The 12,637-nt window shown below is 39.8% G+C and overlaps 1 protein-coding gene across 4 annotated transcripts in view; it reads left to right on the top strand.

Moving 5' to 3' along the window:
• The window catches only part of PARP9 (poly(ADP-ribose) polymerase family member 9), a 29,587-nt gene extending 21,357 nt beyond the window's left edge, over nt 1-8,230 (top strand). For all 4 annotated transcript variants that reach the window (XM_040621324.1, XM_008708162.2, XM_008708161.2 and 1 more), the window contains 3 exons: nt 1,144-1,280; nt 1,929-2,103; nt 7,418-8,230. In XM_040621324.1, coding sequence (XP_040477258.1) covers nt 1,144-1,280; nt 1,929-2,103; nt 7,418-7,794 — 689 coding nt within the window. In that variant the 3' untranslated portion in view covers nt 7,795-8,230. The remainder of the gene's footprint in view (nt 1-1,143; nt 1,281-1,928; nt 2,104-7,417) is intronic.
• The last annotated feature ends 4,407 nt before the right edge of the window (nt 8,231-12,637 follow it).

Below are 12,637 nucleotides of genomic sequence, written 5' to 3'. Positions count from 1 at the left end.
TTGGCCCCTCTAGTGAATTTCTTTGGATTTATCATCTGCTTTTTGTGGTTAAATTGAGCACATTCAGTTAAATAATGTGCTGGGAATTATGTCATTTTTGTTTACTTGGGTTTAAGTCAAACTGAAAATAAACTGAGGGGTGCCTGTGTGGCTCAGTTGGTTATCGAGTCCTGCCATCAGGCTCCCTGCTTAGCAGGGAGTCTGCTTCTCTCTCTCTCTCTCTCTCTCTCTCTCTCTCCCTTTGCCCCTCCCCCTGCTCTTGCTTGCACTGCTCTCTCTGTCTCTCTCAAATAAATGAATAAAATCTTTAGAAAAGAAAATAAGTCCTTGGGGGGGGGGTCCTGTTTGTCCACCTGTATGTATATTTATTCCAACAAGGAGTTGCTAGGCAATTACAGGTTGTCCCTTGAATTTAAAACGGAAAGTAAGAAAGTTAAGGGAGAAGAAACAAAGGAAGGAAAAAAGGAAGGAAGGGAGGAAAGACAGGACACCATAAACTCTTAATCTCCAAAGTTTGCTCCTTGTGGTTGGGTGGCATACAAGTGACACATGTGGAGAGTACTCTGCCACTCGCAGAAAGTACTGGTGAAAGCCAGGTTTAAATTGGCTGTGTGATACCAGGCAAGTCACTTAACTTCTCCGAGTTTCAATATCCTCATTTGCAAAAGTGGGTTAGTTATTTCAGTGGTGGTGAGGTAATTCTCAAGTGAAACTGTTTTGAAAATCTTGAAGCTTTACGTAAACGTCATACTATTTTTCATCATTATTTAATGTTTTGTGATGCCTTTGTCTTTTGTTGGTGAGCATCCTGGCCAGAAATACAAACACTTCCTGTTAGCAACACAATTATTTATCATCGTTACAACATCGATGGGGAACATATATCTTAATGCTTTTTTTTCTCTCACCCCCGTCAGCCTCGTAATCCAAATCATGTGAGGACAAGTTTATTAACCCCCTCTTCTATCCTATGCCTTCTCATTATATTGTACTCTCCTTGCCTGTCCTAAATACATAAGGCGTACAATTTAAACTGGCTAATCCATTCCTTTAAATTTTTGTAATTTGTTTTATTAAATTTCTTTACAACCCTTTTTCTTCTCACAGAGCATTGAGACAAAGTTTTGTGTTACTCATTTTTAGGACAACAGACTGATTGGCAGCTCCCAAACCAGGATGAAATAAAAAGGAATACATTTCGGAAATGCCTAAAGCTTTCAACGGAGGAAATTCAGGATCGGAAGAAACAGTTTGAAAACTGTGGTCTGCAGGTTATAAAGGTATACTGAATTAAGGGAAGGTTTCGACTCGTCTTGCTATCACCTAGTTCTGTAACCAAAAGAAAAACTCACCTGCTGATGACTCTAAGCCAGCTGCTCATTGGCCCAGACCCCTAGGAGTAAGACTGAAAGCAGGGCAGGGGTGGGCAGGCACAAAGGGTATAGCTGGAATCAGGAGGTAGGAATGATGTCAGGAGGTACAGAAGCACCAATCAAGCGTCAGGGCAAACTTACCTGCCTATATCTTAAAGCAACACAAAAGAAACGGAATTGCATTTATCACACTGGATTGTAATCGCTTACCTATTTTTACTCTCACTAAACCCGGAGCTTTGAAGAAGCCAAAGACTGTCTACACTGTTGACCGTTTCATTACCAGGGCCTGGCACATAGGGATTGCTCAGTGAATTTTTATTACCTGGATTTATCAAAGAAGGGACAGGGAATTTTGAAGGGACAGAAGTCAAAATAGGAGAGGGGTAGGGCCAGGAGAGGTTCTTAAAACACTTTATACGAAAAGCAAGTTGCATGCCAGGTAACATGCACCTAAGAGCCTTTCTCTTTGAACCAGAGTATCAGGCAATGTAAATAGAGGTTCTCACTTTTTTTTTTCAGTTTTTTTCAGTTTCTCATATCCTTGGGTCATAGGTGGAGAAAATAGACAATGCAGTTCTCATGGCTGTCTTCCAAAACAAGAAGACAATGATGGAAGGGAGAACACATGGGAAGCCTGTGAGCCACAGGCTGTATCAGCAAATTCCCTACCAGTTCTGTGAAGCAGTGTGCAGAGTTGGCTTCCAAAGAATGTACTCGGTGGCCTGCGGTAGGTGTCAGCCCCTCATCTTCAGGGCCTCTGTACATGGGGATTGGTGAGCAGACCTTAGCAGATGACTCATCGCTCATGGTATTTGTTGCTGTGGTGAGGGGAACCTTGCCACTGGGATATAGTGATCAAGTCATTTGGAAAGGGTCATATTTTTTGTTTGCCTTCATATGTTTTGTTGCTGATGGATTTATGAAAGCTTTAGTGGTAAGTTCTACAGTTCACTGTTTTTCTCTTTTCTGTGGTTATGTGTTTTATCTGCAGAGAACACCCTGAAGCTTTTTTTTTTTTTTTTGGCTTAGCTCCACAAAATTATTATCAACAGTACCAAACCTCATCCTTAATTAAAAGGGCATTTTTCTGAACTTAATGAAGTTGCTCTTTTCTCTTCCATCTTCTTCATTTCCTGTAGCCTGCTAGGGAATGAATTAGATAGCATCTGACAGGTGAAGTAAACAACATCTTAAGATCCTTTTCAGCCATGGGAGTTCTACCATGTGTAGCTTCCATGTCTCTTTTCAGTTGTACAACAATATTGCATACTTAATTGCTGTTTTGTCCCCTTTAAATCTCTCCAAAGGAGGCGAAGAAGTTTAATAATAATCATGGAGGATACCTAGCCATGAGGCTTGATTTTGCCTGATCCATTGACTATGTTCTTGATCTTTACCTTTCAAAATATATAGCATGATCCTTGCTGTGAAGCCAACTCCAAGTCTTGATTTCTAGAAAGCAAAGGGTCTGGAAGCCATCATCTCTTTGCCCCAGAGAGAACATAAGCAATACCTGGAGTAAAAATTGAACATGGAAAATTCCTGGGGGTAAAAATTGATTAATGAATCCCCACCAAGAAGTCTTTGAGTGTAGCCAGAATAGTGATATTGGTAAAGTCTTAAAAATTCACAACTTCCGTTTGCTCCTAAACCCGTCGTAACTGGCTTCTCTGCACTCCCCCCTCCCACCCCTACTTAAACTACTCTCACTAAGACCATCACTATCCTCCTCTTTTTCAAATCCAGTACTGCCTTCTTTTCAGTCCTATGGCAGATGCTGCGAATTGCGTGACATCTGTACATGTCTTTCTTCCTGAAAGACACACACACCACCTCCCAAGGAAGACAGCCCCAAAGTCTCATCCTGTCTTATCATCAAACTCAAGTCCAGAAAATCCTCTCGTAAAGCTTAAAAGCAAGGTAATTGCTCTAACCCACTCATTATATAATAATAGGAGAAGGAGCAGAAAAACTGCAATAAAAACTCCCATTTCTAGGGGCGCCTGGGTGGCTCAGATGGTTAAGCATCTGCTTTTGGCTCAGGTCATGATCCCAGGGTCCTGGGATCGAGCCCCACATGCTTCTCCTTCCCCCTCTGCCTGCCACTCCCCCTGCTTGTGCTCTCTGTCAAAAAATAAATAAGATCTTTAAAAATAACAAAACAAAAAAACCTCCCATTTCTAAAGGGGAGAAGGAAAGTCACTGGTCCCTACCACTAATCACATGCCCCTGGACAGGGATAGTGAGGACTGTCTTCAGAGTGGACCGACACCCTGGTTTTGCACTCTGGGAAGAATCTTCCTTATGTGTTGCCGCCCGTGGTCATTTCTAGGCCCCCTGGGGTCCATGGCCTATCAGGGGTCCATGGGTTGCATCAGGGACTAGAATGCTCTCAGGCAACTGACAGCCAGGCTTACAGTTTCTTCAGCAGTACAGTTCCTTTAAAACATCAGCAGGCATGAAGCCTGTTTGCTTCTGGTCAAGATTGTGTCTTTAAAACCCAGCCGAAGGTCTTGTCTCCACCTAGTCTTTAAGCCTCAAGATTATGGTCTTTTACCTACTGGCCTCCATGCTCTGTCCATGACCCTAGCTCTTAGTTTAAAGCCGCTGCCTGAGGCGATTCGAATGATAGACTCACTGGGGAGATACTGTCCATAATGTGACTTGCGCCAACATGTCTGGAGAGCGTGCTTGAGAAACCCAGGAGACATTTTATCACCACTGAAATTGTTTTGCAACTCTTCTTTTTTAACCTAGTTTTCATTTGGAGTACAAAGGTTCTTAGCTTTTTTTTTTTTTACCCCTGAAAGTTTCCAAATTATGGGACTCTCAGTCAATTTAGATGGCCAGCTATAGGCAAAAGGGGCTTCTATTAATGAAGCTTTATATATATTTTTTCTCTCTTGGCTTGCATTCAAGCCAGTTTTGATTTCATCTCTTGCTTGTAGGACTTGGCTGAATGTCGCAAGAAGGAGCCTCCATGCTTGCAGTTTTTTTATTGGGTTCATTCATTCATTCCACAAGTTTCTTGAGCACATTCTATAAGGCAGGCCCTGTGCTAGGTGGGATGAATACAACAGTAAACAAAACACACAGAGTTCCCACCTTTATGATGTATAATGTAGTGAGTCCATCTGTTGGTTTTCTGGAGTTCTAAAGGAAGTCTTTTTTATTTTTTTAACTCTATGATGTCACCTGGATGATTGCACCTATACCTATGGCTTCAACTCCTACCTCTATGATGACTTACAGATTTGTAACTCCAACCCCCTTCCTCTCTCCTGACCTGCAGGTCCATATTTCCGACCTTCTTTTGAATATTTCTGCCTAGATGTTCCATAGCCTCCTCAGACTGAACTTTTTCCTTGACCATATTTTCCCCTAAGAAATAGGTGCTTCCCTCCCCACCCCCCTGATAGTCCCTAACCTGGCTAATACCATCACCATCTACCTACCATGTCTCCTAGCTGGAAACTGTATCATCTTCCCTATCCAACCTATCCTTTCTCTGCTACCAGAATCATGCTAAAAACATACGTGCCTGTTTAATATCTGCCTTCCTAGTTGCCTACAAGGTAAAACTCCAACCCCGTTGGCAGAGCATGTAAGGACCTAACCCCCCCTCCTCTGCCTCCCCCCACCCTTACTTCCCCAGCCTCATCACTCACTGTGTCATCCACACTTTAGCCAGGAACTGCTTAGAGTTTCCTAAATGTGCTGGTTATTTCATGCCTCTATGCCTTTGTGTGCAGAATGCCTTCCCTCCTCACCCTTTTTTTTAGCCCTCCAAAGTCCTATTCCTTCTTCCAGACATAGCTCAAATGGCATCTCCTGGTTGACACCTTCCCTCACTCCTGCAGGCCCAGGGAGTCCCTTCCTGCTCTGTGCTCCCGCACGTCCTATATTCCTCTGTTACCGCATCTGTAACTCCAACAGGTACAAAAATCTACCGTTCCACAAAACTCAGGTGTGGGGCTTGTCTTCTTTACAGCCCTAAAATGGAACTTTATCTACCTTTCATGCTCCCATGTCCACAGATGTGGAAAACTCCCATCTTGACAGCTGGAGATCAACTCAGTCATTTTCAGTTTTCTTAGTCCCTTTGGGGTTTAAACTCAGTTCCTGCAAGGTTTTTCTCCTTCTTCACTTCTGAAAGTGCTTTCAATGATGGACAGGCATTGTGGGGAGAGTGGTCTGGTTCTTCATCTGTCTGTTCTCTGTCTCCAGATGTCCTCTGCTGGAAAAACCACCCTGGGCTTTCGTCATTAGCACCCTCCTGTGCTTAAATTTATGGTGCCCTTTGTTCCTAGTGTCTACACAGGGCACTCTGTTTTTCGTGCCGAGGGAATTCCCTTCCATTGTTTGTGCCCCTCCTGCAGCGCAGGAAATTTTTGAGTGTGCACATCGTCCAAGCTGAAATGCAAGGTCTTGTGTGGCATTCCTCACCTGTTCTGGACATCTTCCCCAGCCATCACTGCTTTCCACTTAGCAGCCAGGCTGGAGGAGGGGGCTGCACCCAGTAGAGTCAGGCACTGGTTCCTTCTACTCTCGAAGTCCCCTACTCCCTGTTTTTCTGAGATTCTTGTTGTTCTTCCCTATCTCGACGCCCAGGGCTCTCTTGAGGGAGTGGGGCAGTGAAGTGAGTCCCTTCTGAGTCCCCAAAAGTTCTAGTCATGTCCTCTCTGATTCTTCTCTTTCCACCAGGTGCAAGGAAGAACTTTTATTTATTTTGAAGTGAGAGAACTATTCTAAGAATTACCTTTTATCCTCCTCTCCTCTGTTACATATGGCATAAACTCCATGCTCTGAATCCTTTAGGTTTTTAGACTTCCGGTTCAAAAAACCCTTTTCTTCTCTCAGGAAACCTTTCAAGACCATAATCTATGCTTTGATTGAAAATAATTATATATGATATATGGGGTACCTGGATGGCTCAGTCACTTGAGCCTCTGACTCTTGGTTTTGGCTCATGTCACAAGCTCAGGATCCTGGGATCAAGCCCCTGCATCATCTCGGCTCAGCAGGGACTCTCCTTCTTTGCCTCTCTCTCCCTCTTCCTCTGCTCCTCCCCCTGCTTGCACTCTCTAAAATAATTTTTTTAAAATTATATAATATATGTAAATATATATTATATAATTTATATATACATATTATATAATTAAAAAATGTTACATATATTCAATTGACTTTGTTCTGAGCTTTATCTTTTTTGCCCCTGATGTAATAAGTAGCAAGAACTCAATGGGTGGAAAAACGAAGAGCAAGAAGAAACTTCCAGAAAAGAAATCTTTGATTTTTATCTCAAAATATTTTTCTCTCCACATAAAATTGTGCTGTACTTTACCTGATTACATGTGGGTAGTTCCCTTTGTGAATTTTTGAGAACAGGGATCATGTCTTAGTCATTCTTTGAAGCCCTAGAGCTGTATCGTCCAGCTGGTAGCCACTAGCCACATGTGGCTATTGAGCACTTAAAATGTGGTTAATCTGAATTGAGATGTGCTGTAAGTGTAAAATATACACTGATTTTAAAGATCACTACCCAAGGAAAGAGTGTAAAATATCTCCTTAATAATTTTTTATATTGATTACAAGTTGAAATGATAATATATTGGATATCATAGATTAAATAAAAATTATTAAATTAATTTTACCTGTTCCTTTTTGCCTTTTTATGTGGCTGCTAGGAAATTTTAAATTACATATACAGCTTACATTGAACTTCTTTTGTTCAGTGCTGCTCATGAGCCTGCAACAATATCTGGTTAAATCCTAAGTAAATGTAAAGAAAAAAAATAGGGAGGGAGGAAGGGAAATAAAAAGGAAGGTAGGTATATAAATGTAAGCTATTATTATGCTGATGATATCAATGATAATTTGTCTCAAGAGAACAACTTTAGGTGTCTTTGCTACAGACAGGGACTTGGGACCAGGAGGTGGTGATTATTCAGAGGGCTAGAGAGAGAGTACAGAGTAGTACCCACATAGGCAATATGATTCATCAGATCCTAATAATCTTTTAATTTTTTTTCTTTTATCAGACCCAAAATATGGAGCTGGTATATACTTCACCAAGAACCTGAAAAACTTAGCATATCAGGTCAAGAAAACATCGGCCACGGACGGACTGATATATGTGTTTGAAGCTGAAGTACTCACAGGCTCCTTCTGTCGGGGTCATCCGTTATATATCGTTCCCCCACCATTGAATCCTGGAGACACAGATCGCCATGACAGTGTAGTTGACAATGTCTCCAGCCCCGAAACCTTTGTTATTTTTAGTAACACTCAGGCTATGCCCCAGTATTTGTGGACTTGCACCCAGGATCGTGTACAGCCATGGGATTACTCATCAGAACCAAGGGTGCTATATTCACAGCAGCCTAAAGCAAGATTCTCAAGGGGTAGTTCTGTTTAACCTCCACATCATTTTAACAACCGGCATGTGCCTGCTTTGGAGGAACTTTCCAAATAATGACCATCAGTGAGTCAAAGAGTGGTCTGAATATGTCAGATGTGTTGTCCATATGGCCCAATTGTGTTATCGAAGGGAGCCACCACAAACTAGCATCTTAGTTCTTTCACCTTTGTCTTCACCTCTTGGGATTGGGGTGCGTAAATCCCAGCCCAAACACTCTCAGGACCGTTCCCTCTCCTTCAAGTTGTCCTTTCGTCTCTTTTACTATGGGTAACAGTAAAAATGTTTTACATGTGATGAAGGGGGGTTTCTAGTATATAATCCAAGCCTTTTTATTTTCTAAAATGATAGTGTAACAGCAGGATGATTTTAGATTTTCCAGAGAAATCTTATGTAGTATTTTAGATGTCAAAATAAACCATCTTTGTCTGAGTAACTGACTGAAAAATTGTATGTAAAATGACATTATTCAAAGTGGAAGGACATCCAAAGGCTGATATTCTACTGATATCCTGTTTGGATTCAACCATACCAAGCAATGCCACTCAAGCACCACGAGGCCTAATTGTTTATTTTTTTAAAGATATATTTATTGTTGAGAGGGAGAAAGAGGGAGTGCGCATGAGTGGTGGAGGGAGAGGGCAGAGGGAAAGAATTTCAATCAGACTCCTCGCTGAGTGTGGAGCCTGACGTGGGGCTCAGTCCCAGAACCTGGAGATCAAGACCTGAGCTGAAATCAAGTCACGCTCAACCGACTGAACCACCCAGGTGCCCCAAGGCCAAATTATTAATTCGCCAAGTATTTCTTGATCACCAGATGTGTTTCCGTCATTTTCTGGGTGCTGAGGATATGATGCAGGACAAGACAAATGTCTTCAGAAAGCTTTCAGCCTGAACAATCAGAAAGGCAGCTATACGATTGAGTATAACAAAAGAGGAATTACAGATTCTTTGGAAAAATTTAAGAGGGAGGGGGATAAATTAATCAGGGGTTGGGAGGAAGGCCTTCTAGAGAAAGTGAAACTCAAGCTGAGACCAAAAGTATTTATAAGAGTTAGGTGAATGAAGGATACAGCAAATCAGGAGCAGAGTTGGAAGAGTATTTTATGCAGAGAGAATAGCTCTTATAAAGGCTGAATCTGTTGTGACTTTGCCCAAATTTTACTTCAGAATTCCACGATACAGAGGCCAGCTAATCTCACCATATATCTCTTGCCTATTCTGAAATCCGTATTTCTCTATACTCCCCAAATTTCCTGACCCTTATATCCTTGCTCAGAACACTTCTTCTGCCTCATCTTACTGTAACCAGCATTTTTCCTCTTTTTTTAAAAATCCCCTTCGTCTCTTTCATCACCCTCACCCAACTCCCCTCTGTAACCATGTTTATTCTTTATAGTTAAGAGTCTGTTTCTTGGTTTCTTTCTGTGTTTTCTTTGTTTTGTTTCTTAAATTCCACATATGAGTGAAATCATATGGTATTTGTCTTTTCTCTGATTTCTTTTGCTTAGCATAATACTCTTTCACTCCATTCATGTTGTTGCAAATGGCAAGATTTCATTATTTTGGGGAGGCTGAATAATATGCAAATAGTTAAAGTTTTACTTCTTCCTTACCAATTTGGATGCCTTTTATTTCTTTTTCTTGTCTGATTGCTGTGGCAGCATTCTTCCTCTTGAAAGAAGCATGCTTCCTGTCTCATATGAACATAGGGGTGCATATATCTTTTCAAATTAGTGTTTTTGCATTCTTTGGCAATAGTGGAATTACTGGATCATTTGGCAATTCTGTTTTTAATTTTTGGAGGCACCTCCATACTGTTATCTTTTTTTTTTCCTCCATACTGTTTTCCACAGTGACTGTACCAATTTGCATTGCATGAAGGTAACTTTTCTCCACATCCTTGCCAACACTTGTTGTTTCTTGTGTTTAAAAAAATTTTTTTAAGTTGTTATTTAAATTCCAGTTAGTTAACATACAATATAAAATTACTTTCAGGTGTACAACTTGTTTCCTGTGTTTTTGATTTTAGCCACTCTGACAGGTGTGAGTGCTATCTCACAACTTTATATATTTTGGATACCAAGCCTTTATCAGATATGTCATTTGCAAATATCTTCTCCCATTCTGTAGGTTGCCTTTTAGTTTTGTCAATTGTTACCTTTGCTGGGCAGAAGCTTTTCATTTTGTTTCTCTCCCAAACCGTGTCTCTGTACTTCCTAACTTTCCTTGATGTGGCCTCTTCTATCCCTCTAGTCGTGCAGTTCTATCAGTCCTTAGGTCGATTTTATGAGTATTCTGAATTATTTGATAGTTATCTGGTTGTGCTCTAGGAACAAGAGGAGCATAGGGTTCTTCTATTATGCCACCATCTTAGCTCCTCAGAAGTTTCTTATTTTGACATAGTCCCAATAGGTTATTTTTGCCTTTGTTTCCCTTGCCTGAGGAAACATATCTAGAAAAATGTCAGAGAAATTACTGCCTGTGCTCTCTTGTGGGATTTTTATGGTTTCAGATCTCACATTTAGGGCCTTAATCCATTTTGAGTTTATTTTTGTGTGTGCTATAAGAAAGTGGTCCAGTTTTATTCTTTTGCATGTTGCTGTCCATTATTTTCCATCACCATTAGTTGAAGAGACTTTTTCCCATTGTATATTCTTGCCTCCTTTGTTGAAGATTAATTGACCACATAACTGTGGGTTTATTTCTCGGCTCTCTACTCTGTTCCACTGATCTATGTATCTGTTCTTGTGCCAGTACCATACTGTTTTGATTACTGCAGCTTGTAGTATATCTTAAAATCTGGGATTGTGATACCTCCAGTTTTGTTCTTTTTTTTCAAGATTGCTTTGACTATGCAGGGTCTTTTGTTGTTCCATACAAATTTTAGGAGTATTTTTTCCAGTTCTGTGAAAAATGCTGTTGGTACTTTGATAGGGATTGCATTAAATATGTAGGTTGCTTTGGATGGTATGAACATTTAACAATATTTGTTCTTCTAATCCATGAGCATGGAATATCTTTCCATTTGTTTGTGTCATCTTCAATTTCTTTCATCAGTGTTTTATAGTTTTCAGGGTACAGGTCTTTCACCTCCTAAATTAAGGTTATTCCTAGGTATTTTACTCTTTTTGATGCAAGTGTAAATGGGATTGTTTTCTTGATTTCTCTTTCTGCTACTTCATTTTTAATGTATAGAAATGCAGTGAATTTCTGTATATTGAGTTTGTATCCTGCAACCTTACTGAATTCATTTATAAGTTCTAATAGTTATTTAGTGGAGTCTTTAGGGTTTTCTATATATAGTATCATATCATCTGCAAATAGTTAAAGTTTTACTTCTTCCTTACCAATTTGGATGCCTTTTATTTCTTTTTCTTGTCTGATTGCTGTGGCAGCAGTCTTCCTCTTGAAAGAAGCATGCCTCCTGTCTCGTATGGTACTGTCTTTGGATATGGGCAAGAGAGGCCCTGACCTGAACTTCTAGTTTGAGAGGGCACCACTCTGGCCTTCCTGTAGGTTTTCTCATCTTTACACGGTGAGTAGTCTATCGGGTCAAGAGAATGTATCCATTTGAAGCCTGCATACTTCACTTCTAAACCACCCACTAGGTACCTGGAACCCCCAATTTCTGGCCTAAACAGCTCCAAGTCTATTTCCAGGGCCTAAATTGAACCGCTTTCTTGGGTCTGTCCTCCTGAGAGTAGATTATGCTACAGTCTGCATCAAGAATGGCCAAAGGGTGACTATTGCAGGGATGGGGTTTGGACATGAAGGCTGAGTTGGTCACATGCCTGTGTGTAAGCTTGTGTCATAAAGCTAAAATAATGCTTAAATTATTTATAACCTTAAAGCTTATATTAAGAAAAAATAAAGGCAGAAAGTATCAGCTAAGCATCCAACTTAAGAAAATCAGAGTAAACTTGAAAGGATAAAAACAGAAAATAATGAAATAGACACAAAAACATACAACAGAGAGAAATAATAAAGTCAATAGCCATATCTTTGTAAAGATTTTAAAAATAGACCAATCTTTGGCAAGATTGATCAAGAAAAAACAAAAGGTACAAATAAAGAATTTGAGGACTAAAAAGAGGATGTAACTAAAATACATTAGAGATCTAAAGGTAATAATACTAGGAACAATTTTGTGCTAATAAGTTGAACATTTAGAAAAAATATAGATTTTGTTATGAAAACATAACCTACCACGATTGACTGAAGAACTAGAAATCCTGAATTTTCCAATATCTATTAAATAGGTTGAATCAGCAATTAAAGTTTTACCCACCAAGTAAACAAATACAACAGGCTAAGATGATTTTACTAGTGAGTTCTACCAAATCTTCAAAGAACAGATAATTTCAATTTTATGTAAAATCTTCTAGAGAACTTCTTAGATAAATAAGAGGGAACATTCCACAACAAATTTTTCAAGGCTAGTTTAACTTTGATACCAGGAATAGACAACCAGTATAGATGGGAAAAATACAGACTGATTCATTTATGTAAATAGATGCACAAAGTACAAATCTTAATAAAACAATTAATATAATTCAGCTCTGTATAAATAGATAAATCATGGTCAAGTTAGGTTTATTTGAGAAATGTGATGATAATTTAAGAACATCTATTACTGTAACTCACCAATAAGTATGTTAACCTAGAGCAAGCATCATATTTCATGGTAAAACATTGGAACGATTCCCTATAAAATCAGGAATGAGACAATAGATGCTATCTGCCACCACTTACCCTCCACAATGAGTTAGAACTCCCATCCAACACAGTAAAGAAGAATAAATGAAAAACATGACTAGTGGTGGTGAAATAAAAATGCATT

Source organism: Ursus maritimus, unplaced genomic scaffold (assembly GCF_017311325.1).
Source record: "Ursus maritimus isolate PB19 unplaced genomic scaffold, ASM1731132v1 scaffold_4, whole genome shotgun sequence".
Classification (NCBI taxonomy): Eukaryota; Metazoa; Chordata; class Mammalia; order Carnivora; family Ursidae; genus Ursus; species Ursus maritimus.
This window is presented reverse-complemented; position numbering and strand designations above follow the sequence as displayed.